The sequence below is a fragment of the Papio anubis genome, chromosome 5, assembly GCF_008728515.1.
Source record: "Papio anubis isolate 15944 chromosome 5, Panubis1.0, whole genome shotgun sequence".
NCBI classification, from domain to species: Eukaryota; Metazoa; Chordata; class Mammalia; order Primates; family Cercopithecidae; genus Papio; species Papio anubis.
The window spans coordinates 102,625,434-102,637,965 of NC_044980.1; the positions used below are offsets into that span (position 1 = coordinate 102,625,434).

Genomic DNA, 12,532 nt, shown 5'->3' on the forward strand with positions numbered 1-12,532 from the left:
TTGAGCCACCGCGCCCAGCCAGAATTGTTTTTATATATTCTGGATAAAAGTTCTTTGTTGGATAGTCACTTACAAATTTATTTTTTCATTCTGTGGTTGTCTTCTTCACTTTCTTGAAGGTGTCTTTTGATGCACAAGTTTTAATTTTGAGGAAGTTTTTCTTCGGTTTCTTGTGCTTTTGATGCCATAGTAAGAAACCATTGTTTATTCCCGAATTATGAAGATGTACTCCTGTTTTAAAAATAGTTTTATGGTTTTAGCTCTTACATTTATGTCAGTGATCTATTTTTAGTTAATATTTGTATATGATGTGAGGTAGAGTTTCATATTTATTTTTTGCATGTTGATACCCAGTTATTCCAATGCAACTTGTTGAAAAAGATGATTCTTTCCTCACTGAATTGTCCTGGCACACTTCTTAACAGTTAGTTAACCATAATTATGAGAATTTATTCCTGGACTCTCAGTTCTGTTTCCTTGACTTATATTTATGCCAGTACCATACTGTCTTGATTAGTATAGCTTATAGTAAGTAAGTAAGTAAGCTTGACATTGGGAAGTCTGGGTTCTCCAACTTTGTTCTTTTTTTAAACTTGTTTTTTCCATGCGAATTTTAGGCCAGTTTATCAATCTCTGCAAAAATATCAGCTAGGATTTTGGTAGTGGTTGTATTAAATCTGTAGGTCAATCTGGGTGAATATTGCCATTTTAACAATGTCACATCTTCTGATATATCAACATGGGATGGCTTTCTATGTAAGTAGATCATTTTTAATTTCTTTCAACTGTGTTTTATAGCTTTCAGTGTAAAAGTCCCGTGCTTTTTTTATTGAATATGTTCCTAGGCATTTTGTTTGTTTTACTGCCATTATAAATGGGATTGTTCATTAATTTCTTAATTTCATTTTAGGATTATTCATTGCTAGTATGTAGAAATACAATTGAGTTTTGTATAGTGATCTTATATCCTGTCACCAGCATGAAGTTTTTGAGATTCATTCTTGTTGTGTATGTTGGTAATCCATTTCCTTTTATTACTGGGTAGTATTCCATTGATAGTCCAGTTTCCTGTTGAACATTTGGATTGCTTTCACTTTTAAGCTACGGTGAATCATACTGTAATAAACATTTGTGCACAAGTCTTTTTGTGGGCATGTTTTCATTCTCTTGGATGAAATATGTACTAGCACTAGAATTGCTGGGCTTTAGGATAAGTGTATGTTACAGCTTGTGTGAACTTTGAAAGAGTTTTCCAAAGTGGTTGTACTATTTTATATTCCACCGACAATGAGTTCGAATTCTAGTTGTTGGACATTTTTGCCAATGTCTGGTGTGTGAGTCTTTTTTCTTAGAACCATTCTAGTTAGTATGTAGTAATATTTCACTGTTATTTTAACTTGCACTTCCATGATGATTAATGATGCTGAGTATGTTTTGTTGTGCTTATTGGCCAGTGGTATACCCTATTTTCAAGTTTCTAAGTCTTTTGCCCATTCTTTTTATTTGAATTGTTGCCTTTTTTAAAAAATATACTTTAAGTTCTGGGATACATGTGCATAACATGCAGGTTTGTTACATAGGTATACAACGTGCCATGGTGGTTTGCTGCACCCACCAACCTGTCATATGTGTTAGGTATTTCTCCAATGCTATCCCTTCTCTAGCCTCCCAGCCCCTGATGCACCCCTGTGTGTCATGTTCCCCTCTCTGTGTCCATGTGTTCTCATTGTTCAACTCTCACTTATGAGTGAGAACATGTGGTGTTTGGTTTTCTGTTCCTGTATTAGTTTGCTGAGAGTTATGGTTTCCAGCTTCATTCATATCCCTGCAAAGGACATGAACTAATCTGTTTTTATGGCTGCATAATATTCCATGGTGTATATGCACCATATTTTCTTTATGGTGCATATACATATGGTTCCAAGTCTTTGCTACTGTGAATAGTGCTGCAGTAAACATACATGTGCATGTGTCTTTATAGTAGAATGATTTATAATCCTTTGGGTATATACCCAGTAATGGGATTGCTGTGTCAGATGGTATTTCTGGTTCTAGATCCTTGAGGAATCACCACACTGTCTTCCACAATGGTTGATTTACACTCCCACCAATGGTGTAAAAGCATTCCTATTTCTCCACATCCTCTCCTGCATCTATTGTTTCCTGACTTTTTAGTGATTGCTATTCTAACTGGGGTGAGATGGTATCTCATTGTAGTTTTGATTTGTATTTCTCTAATGACCAGTGATGATGAGCTTTTTTTCATGTTTGTTGGCTGCATAAATGTCTTCTTTTGAGAAGTGTCTGTTCATATCCTTCGCCCACTTTTTGATGGGGTTGTTTGTTTTTTTGTAAATTTGTTTAAGTTCCTTGTAGATTCTAGATTAGTCCTTTGTTAGATGGCTAGATTGCAACAATTTTCTCCCATTCTGTAGGTTGCCTTTTCATTCTGATAATAGTTTCTTTTGCTGTGCAGAAGCTCTTTAGTTTAATTAGATCCCATTTGTCAATTTTGGCTTTTGTTGTCATTGCTCTTGGTGTGTTAGTCATGAAGTCTTTGCCCATGCCTATGTCTTGAATGGTATTGCCTAGGTTTTCTTCTAGGGTTTTCATGGTTTTAGGTCTTATGTTTAAGTCTTTAATCCATCTTGAGTTAATTTTTGTGTAAGGTATAAAGAAGGGGTCCAATTTCAATTTTCTGCATATGGCTAGCCAGTTTTCCCAACACTATTTATTAAATAGGGAATCTTTTCCCCATTGCTTGTTTTGTCAGATTTGTCAAATATCAGGTGGTCTTTATATATTTTGATAATCTTATTCTTGCATGAAGGCATTAAATCTTTTTGATGAGCTTTCCAGTTTTGTTAGCAAATGTGCCCCCTTTATAAAATTTTGGATTTTTCTTATATTGTACCTTTTCCTAAGTTTGCCTCTTACCCTCCTTTTAACAAGTATTGCCAAGAAAAACTCTAGCAGGACCCTGGGTTCCTTTTTAAGTCTCTCCCTTGTTCTCACCTCCTTTCATATCAAAGTTTTTAAAAATATAGTTTACACTCTCTCTTTTCTACATTATTCAGTCTCAGTGATTCTTTATTCCATTGCAGCTAGGTTGTTACCCCTGTGGATCCAATGGTTTTAATGTGGAAAAGATCACCAGTGATGTGGTGTAATTGTTAAATTGAATGGACACAATAAACTCTTTAACATCACTACACTGTCTGATACTGATTTTTATCTTTTTTGTAAGCTTATTATGTCCTCATTATTTGGACAATACGTACTCCTTTTTTTAATTTTATAACTTTTGATGTAATTTTTAACTTATAAAGGTGACATCATAGTACTTGGGAAGGACTCCTATGTATCTTGTACATTGATTCATATGTATATTTTTGTGAATCATTTGAGAGTAAGTTGGAGGTCCCCTGTACCCTTATCTCTAAATACTTCATTGCGTTATTTCCTAAGAAATAAGGACACTTTTATATGTAAATAGAATAAAGTTATCAAATCAGGAATGTTAACAGTGATACAGTAGGACAGTTTGGTCCACAGATTGTATTCAGATTTTGTCAATTATTTCAATTGTGTCTTTTATAAGAGCCGCTTTTCCCCCCAGCCAGTCAAGAATGGAATCCATGGTCCTACATTGCATTTAGTTGTCCTGTCTCTTTAGTCTCCTTTTATTTGAAACTGTTCCTTAGTCTTTCTTTGGGTTTCTTGATCTTTATATTTTTGAAGAGTAGAGCCACTTTTGTAGAAATTCTATTTGACTTTGTCACTTTCTTCATGATTGGATTCAAGTTATTTATGTATTCTGCCTATCTACCTGTTTGTGTGTCTAGTTACAGTATCACTGCAGTAATGTGATGTCCCGTTGTCCTCACTGCATCATATCAGGAGGCATGTAATGTCTCTGTCCCAGTGCTTGTAATAATAGGAACGACTAGTTAGGGTTTGTCTGCTAAGTTTCTCCATTGTGTTAGATTTTTGCCCTTTCTAATTAATTTGTGGGAGGTACAATGGGAGTGAATATTCTTTTCCTCAGCCAGCTCTCATGTTTTTGTTTTAGTGTCCATTGATGATTTCCTAATTCCTTCTATAATTGCTAGTTGGCATTCTACTAAAGAGAAGAGCTTTCCGTCTTATTTTCTGTTTATTTATTTATATCAGTATGGGCTCATAGATTGTTAATATTCAGTGGATTATGATGCATTATTTATTTTCACGCCTCAGTTGTCCCAGATTTGGCCATTGGAAGCCTCTTTGGTCTTTTCCTGAGTTATTTTAATATGTTCCCATGATTCCTTGACTGTCTCTTTATGAAACAAGAATATATTCCAGGCTTATCATGTACTTTCCTGGCTTCAGCCTTGGAATAAGCTATTTCTTTCAGGTTTTTCTTTCTTTGTAAAATGATTGGTATGTAGAGGCCAAGATCTGGGAGCTAAGGTGTGGTCATTGGTACTGAGGTTTTATTGCATCTAGGTTCTTCAGGTGCACTGAGTTGGGAAATTTGTGTATGTTTGTGAATATGCATATAGATACCTATATCTATATTTTTATATTTCTTTACTAAAAACCATAAGTTAGTACCAATATTTCCTGTTGTAATGCAATATCATAGGGTACATTCCAGTCTTCTACATTTGTAGTTACTTACAGTGAAAATCCTGGCTCCCTTGTTCTCATTTGTTCAGTCTTAGAATACATGAAAGCTACCTTCGGAATTATTAAATCCATGCTACCACAAAACCCAAAGTTACTAAATAGAGTTCAATATTTCTTTTTAGTTTTTGGATGTAAATATGTGAAATGCAGAAATCTTATGTGGTCAGTTCTTTTAGTTTTGACATACGCTCTTTTTGAGTTTTGATTATATACTCTTGGTCCCCTATAGATCCTGACTTTTCCTTATTGTCCGTTACTGGCTCCCCATCTCTGTGTTCTTCTTTAGTATTGTTTACAAAGTTCTCTTTGCTGTCTTGTGTGTTACTTTGTGTTATACTTATTTGAATGACAGCCTCTGCAACTAGAGTCAAGATCTAATTTAACTCGTTTTTGTAACCCTGGGGTCTTTCATCATCTTAGGTAAGGTGCTTAAAAGGTGTTTGAATGAAAAAAACACACACAGCAATATTACTTATGTCCATTTTTAAGTTGTAAGTAGACAGTTTATTTGAGAATCCCAAATAATTAAAACATCAGATTTTTATAATGCTAGATGAACAGTCTTATTAATTCTAACCTGTACATTTTTTATTTTTATTTTTATTTATTTATTTTTTTTTACATTTTATCCTCTGTGAAATTGAGATGTATCTGTAGTCAGTAGTTTGCATTATTGGTGTGAGCCAGCTGTGAGAAATCACTGGCCCCTTTCAAGGCAGAGTGAAAGCACCAGCTTCATAATGTCTTAAGATTTAATAAAATATGGTATAATTATTTTGGCCAGTTCTGCCACTGTATCATAAGATGATTTGGGGCTTTTGTGAGGTGTAAAAGACATACTAAAAAATCCTTAATGTTGGGGTTGGGAAATGTAAGTTGAAATGAGTTACGTTACTTTTCTTTATCGTCTAATAGTTCCAGGGTTATCCAGCTCCACAGATCACAGGACTGTGAGATCCTTCCAGGAAGGGCCCTGGTCCTGTTTATTCTCTACCTCTAGTTAATGGCAGTGGCTTTATAATAGGTAAAAGATGTTAATGGCTAAAAGATGGCAGTGTTTATTTCAACTCTAACTGATTAATTTCAGTGAGCATCTCCTGCCTATGTGGATAGGCAGTGGCACAACCCTCCCTTCCTGATATCTTGCTGGGAATACTTGGCAGAGGATAATGCTGGGTAGGTCCTTGGTCTGATATCTCTAGGAGACTATACAACATTGATGAATCTGAATGTGTTATGACTTCTTTTTATTTCATTTATCAGTTAAAAAAATAACACTTATCATCTTTATCCACAGGAGTGAAACCTCGGTCCGGCTGGGCTATTGATCCCTTTGGACACTCACCAACAATGGCTTATCTTCTAAACCGTGCTGAACTTTCTCACATGCTTATCCAGAGAGTTCATTATGCAGTTAAAAAACACTTTGCACAGCATAAAACATTGGAGTTTTTTTGGAGACAGAATTGGGGTATGTAGGGTTTGATGAAAGCTGATCCCACTTGTCCTAGATACTGTTTCACAAGGGTTATGAACTCATGCCACTGTGGGTTTTGTTCTCTGCCAGTCTTGAAAAATCAGGTAACGTAAAGATACTCACTCTTGTAATTATTTTTCCCATGTACCTGTGTCAAGATTCTTTTAAGTAATAATGCAGATATTTATAGAGCATAGGAGAATCTTTTTATGACTAAAGAAAGTAGATAAATATGAGTTAGTATTTTGCCAATAATGCTTTCTCTTGCTTCTGTTTTAGAAAGCACATGTTTTATCACAAATTTGAACATGCATTAGAACTGATACCAGTCATGTATCTTATATTCAGCCAGTTTTCCTTCCTTCTGTCTCTCTTGTCTCTACATCTTGTAAGAATTGCCTTTTAAAGCCTTAATCCTGTCCTCCTAAAACAGCCCTAATATCAAAATGCCACCTGTTTTCACAGTGTGTTCTGTGGCCACGCAGGCATTCTAAGGATATACTTCTGCAGTTCTTTATTAGGAGAGAGGAGACAAGGTCTAGGCCTCTTGGGAGGCCTTTGCCTTTCTCAACCCCCATTTAATTCAGACCACCTTATTTTCTATTTATCGAGCCTTTATTATGGGCTATGTATTATGTTACCTCTGCTTTATATTCATTCTCATTTAATATTTTTAATATTATTACTTTTTTATGGTGAAGAAATGGAGGCTTAGATATGAGAAGCCATTTGCCAAAAATCATATAGGTCATACATAGAGAGCAGAGATTTGAATCTAGTTCTGTGTAGTTCCTGAAGCCCAGGCTCCTAACCTGTGTCATTGTGTTCTCAGTAAAATTTCATCTGAAAGAAATATTTTGTTTATAAAACAGTGTTTGAGAAATTACTGCATTACATTATACTTGTTTTCTTGTATAATCTAGACACCTTAAGTGTTTCAGAAAAATCGTTTGTAAATCTAGACAGTAACTTTCTTATATGTACTCCTGTTTTTTCAGTAAGGAAAGCATTGGCTATATAGTTTCTTAATTCTAGAAAATTAAACCTGTAGGGAGAACAAGAACTTGTAGGGGATTGCATTCTGTGTAGTTTGATCAAATGCTAAGGAGCATACTAATTTGAAAAACAAAGAACCGTTAATTTGAAGAATCCCTACCTAAACAATTGTCCATAAATATCAGTTAGTAAGAAATTATTGAGTACTTAAATATTTTAGTGCTTAAATTTAATATTTAAATATTGTGCTAGGAAGAAATACTGAAAACATCCTTGCTTATAGGGAAATTCCAGTCTAATTTGATAAAATACAGATACAGCCAAATGTAGCAGATAAAATTAAGTATGTAAATTAGCTACAAAAGAGTAGAGCATAAGGAGAATTAGTGGGGTATGGAGTATGTCCTTATCCATAGGAGAGAAGAGTTTTAGGGTTTGTGACAACCTTTTGTGATGACTATATGCTCATAGCAAGCATTAGTGACCAGCATCTACAGTGTCACAGTTTTGAATATGATTCAGTGAAACAGCTGACAGCACTGAAACACATAGATTTTAATAATTTTAAATTTGGAAAATAACGGTTAATTATTTTAACTAAGTTGATAAAACTGGAATATTCTAGGACTTACCTGATACATTTGAACATGTTGCTTTTTAAAAAATGTTTTCAAATTAAGTTGAGCTTGTTCATGTGTTCCAGTTCTTAATGAAGCAGTTGTTTTCACTTATTAAAAATGTAAATTTTTTTTTGTCTTTCTGTTACATAAGCAATACATACTCATTGCTGAATATTGGAAATCCATACATAAATAAAGGGTGGAGGTTATTTAAAAGCTCAGGGTCATATTCACAAAGATAGCTTTTAACTACTAGTTAGGTCCTCCAGTCTCACTTGTTGATAGGCTTCTCACCTCTCCAGGCCAGTGGTATCAACATGTGATAACATTGTAATTTTAATTAAAAGTAATTCTGCATCAGGAATCAGAGCTCATTTTCCATATCTTATTTGTTTTGTTTTTAGTTTTGTTTCACTTTCTGAAAATTACTTTTTCTTTTCCTGTGCTGCTTCGTTGGTAAAAAGTTCCATTGACTAACTCATTCTTGGTAAACATGGGGCGAGATTGTAGATTCTTCTGGGTTGTACATCCTCTCCTCACCATAAGAGGAAATTTTCTCCAAGAGCGAATTTCTCCAGTGTTTTTATAAGTCTATGTTCCACACTTCTTCCTTTGTTCTTCCATCCCTTTTTTACTCTCTTGTTCTCACCCAGTCTCTGCAGCTAATATCATGGTATCTCTCAGTGAATCCTGTTACCTGAATTGGGAACAGATATGGCAGGAACTGGCAGCTAGGGATGGACGTGGTTTTGGATGAGCCAGTTGTAACTTTTACTACTGTTCAGTTTGTATCCCTCCAGGTCAGCTGGTGCTGGTTCATGGTGGGGCTTTCCTGTCTCTGCTATGCTTAGATAGAAGAGGTAGATAGAGACTGAGATGTGTGAGTATCTTCCTTCAGACAGGTGGCCATTAAATGGCGCTGGGGTATGTGTTACGGAAGTTAAAGGGGCTGCTGATTTAGAATAGAGCTAAATCAGCATACTTTGTGTAAAGTAATGACATTTTGAATATTTTTTGGGAAAATAGATTTTATAAATGCAGGTTTGTGTGTTGGCTCTTTATTTTAGATCTGGGATCTGTCACAGATATTTTATGCCACATGATGCCCTTCTACAGCTATGACATCCCTCACACTTGTGGACCTGATCCTAAAATATGCTGCCAGTTTGATTTTAAACGGCTTCCTGGAGGCAGATTTGGTTGTCCCTGGGGAGTCCCCCCAGAAACAATACATCCTGGAAATGTCCAAAGCAGGTATGAAAATGCGTATTTCATAAGACATCGTCTTGAATAAAGTAGCCACTCAGCTGCTAGTTGCTGAAGGGTTGAACAAATGGGCTTCAGTAGCCAACATTATCCTCATTTGAAGTATTCATTCAAACCAGATCTAAAGCAACTTAAAAATGCCAGAGCCTTGACTATGCCTGTTATGTGTTACATTTTAATGGAAAGTGAACAATACTGGATCAATATACAATGGATAACCTATAATACACTATTATTACCATCTCCTTTGCCCTCATTATAAAAACCTTCTACTGTGTTTGATTGATTTCATATACTTTTGTTGATAATAAAACTTCTGGTCCCTATTGTACAAATTGGTAAGAAAAGCAATTCAACTGCAAAAACACATTTATTGAAATGGAACACATAAAGAATGTAATTATCTGTTCCCTTAATAACAATTTCAATAGTAGTGAATGCTTCCCAGCTCTGGTGTATACACATCTTTGCATCATTCTGATGTTTTTGACTTATAGTAAACTTTAATTAGGAATATTTATACTTAAATACATTTAAATAAAAATCAAAGGTATGAATCATTTCTTTAGAAGAAAATTGTGCTAATGATGGAAGCATCTCATTAAACCAACTTACATGTAGTTTCTAATATTGGTACTTTTAAGTTTAATTTCTTCACTTAAAAATTAGTGTATTAAAATAAAACATTGTGGTGTAATATAAAAACACTAAACTCTGCTAGGAAAATAATACAGCCCATTAAATAAATTAAATAAATAAATTTTTGCACTATTAAATCAGCTTATTTTAAAAAGAGAAGTCACTTAAAAAAAATGTGTGTTAGGAAGAAGGTGAAATGAGATCTTTTACCTTCAATGAGTCCTTAGAATCACAAAGAAGATACTCTTTGTGAGCCTTTCGCCGTGGCAGACATGAAGGTGTTTTAGCATGGCAGCCTTCTTAAAGTCATGGAGCCCTTCTATCAAAATCTGACTTTAATAGTTGTTTAGAAAAACTGCCCAAGGTTACGAATTGACTTGGTTTCATTTTCTTGGTTCCTACAGCCATGAGAACCAGTGAGGAATTCAGAAAAACCTGCTTTCTAGTTAGGGTTGCGCTAAGTAGGCATAAGAGAATAAGCCAGTATATTGTGTGGCAGAAGGTGTAATGAAAAGGAAGGGGTGAGTGTGGGGGCATCCTGGCCTGTGTAGGTGGGCAAATAGCTGTTTATATTTACAGGTATTTACACTACTCTCTGCTCAGGTGACCAGGGATGGGGAAGTTCTTACAAGTGAACCAGATGTTTCAGCTGGGGAGTCCCAGTGCATTCATAGTATTGTGAGCCCTTTGTTATTTTTTGGGGGGGTAGGGGAGTTGCTGCTGAGACTACCTGAGGCACATTATTGAGGAAAAGAAGGCTTTTTAAATAATCCTTTTGTTATGTCATCTAACCTTTCAACAGTTGTCCTTCAGGATGATACCTTGTGCTCAGTTAGTTCCAGTGGTTCTGAAAGTGATTTCCAGGCACCTGGGGGCATACTGTTGAATGAATGAGTCTATATAATACTTAGAGATTTTTTCTTTTTTAACTTCTTGGCCAGGCGCAGTGGCTCATGCCTGTAATCCTAGCACTTTGGGAGGCCAAGGTGGGTGGATTGTCTGAGCTCAGGAATTCAAGACCAGCCTGGGCAACATAGTAAAACCCCGTCTCTACTAAAATACAAAAAAATTAGCCAGGCATGGCGGCGTGCACCTGTAATCCCAGCTACTCGGGAGGCTGAGGCAGGAGAATTACTAGAACCCGGGAGGCGGAGCTTGCAGCAAGATCGCCCTACTGCACTCCAGCCTGGGTGACAGAGCAAGACTTCTCTAAAATAAATAAATAAACAAACTTCTTACAATTCTTGAAAGGTTAACTCTACTGGTTAACTCAGATCCATATATCACCTTGTTTTTGACCTGATGATAAACTGAGATAAAACATAGGCATTCCAGCTCATTGGCCGCTTTCAAGCTCCCCACTTTTTTTGAGACAGATTCTCTTTCTGTCACCCAGGCTGAAGTACAATGACACAATAGCTCACTGCAGCCTCCATCACCTGGGCTCATGCAATTCTCCCACCTCAGCCTCCTGAGTAGCTGGGACCACAGGTACATGCCACCATGCTCGACTAATTGTTTTAAAAAATTTTGTAGAGATGAGGTCTCCCTGTGTTGCCCAGGATGGTCTCGAACTCCTGGGGTCAAATGATCCTCCTGCCTCGCCCTCCCAAGGTGCTGGCATTACAAGTATGAGCCACCATGCCTACTAGCCCTGTTCAACTTTTTAATGTCCCAAAGAAAATGAAATTTAACTATAATGTGCAGATGACATCTTTTGATATGTCCGGCTCAGCAGGTTCTTCTACTTTGCAAGTAAAGAAATATCATTCTTAGTCACGTTCATTTTTGGTCAAGTACTATATATTTTAAGTTGGCCTTTTCTATTGACCGTCACATGATTTGATGTTTTAGGTATTTTCTTTTTCTTGGTTACAGTTAAGTTGACATTTTTTACCTGGTAAAATAAATCGGGAGCAAATTGCATCTGTATGTTTTCAAATGTGATGTTGAGTCAATTGATTTGTTATTGGTTCACCATATATTTAGTGAGTGTCTTCTTCCTGCCAGGCATTACAGGCTGGTTACTTGGGTTTCCCAGTGTTGACACTTTCTGGACAGGCTTGAGAGTTAGGATAGATGTGAAGTGTTAAAGGCATGCCATTGACGTTTGTGATTTCTTTTCTCTGTATGTGTTTTACATGTATATAATACAAGATATTGCATATCTGATAGTAAACCCTTTTTTATGCTGGCTGCCTAGGAAATCTAGTTGGAGCTCAATTTTGTCTTGTATCTATGATTTATATATTTGATTTTTTTTCTCATTTTTTTTTTGGTAGCCTTCTTTCTATGTGGAATCTCATTCTTCATGTATTTTTTATTATAAGTAACCTGAAAGTGTTTTGGCAAATGTGGAATGTTAGCAAATTACTAGTAAAGATAAAGTAATGTGCTAATGTCAGAAAACTAAGCATTATATGTTACATAAGGACACTGTGGTTATATTTTGCTCACCAAGGTATTATGTTGCTGCTAAAATTTTATATTTGCAATGCATTTTCAGAGATTATAAATGTAAAAAGGACCATATGAGATTTAGTTAAATGTTTTTAATTTTTATAAAATGCTTCATTCCATCATTGGTGTTCTTTGAAATACTTTCATAAGTTTTTGTATTGTGAATTAGAATTTATTTTGGATGATTCTTGAAGTGAAAATTGGAATACTAAGTATAAAAATACTTGTCATTTAATCACTAGTTTCTTAAGCTTTGTCTTTGTAAACATTGTGAACTGCTCTGGGTTCATCCACTTGTATAATTTCATTTTCACAAGCTCTTTCTCTTAGTTTGTATTCTCAGACTTTCTTAAATGATGCCCTAATTCAGTGATTTCCAAAGGATATTCTGCGGAATACTATA

At 35.5% G+C, this 12,532-nt stretch overlaps 1 protein-coding gene across 2 annotated transcripts in view; it reads left to right on the top strand.

Moving 5' to 3' along the window:
- MAN2A1 (mannosidase alpha class 2A member 1) overlaps positions 1–12,532 on the top strand; it is a 183,980-nt gene that overhangs the window by 69,354 nt on the left and 102,094 nt on the right. For both annotated transcript variants that reach the window (XM_003899978.5, XM_021939583.2), the window contains 2 exons: positions 5,969–6,142; positions 8,832–9,018. In XM_003899978.5, coding sequence (XP_003900027.1) covers positions 5,969–6,142; positions 8,832–9,018 — 361 coding nt within the window. The remainder of the gene's footprint in view (positions 1–5,968; positions 6,143–8,831; positions 9,019–12,532) is intronic.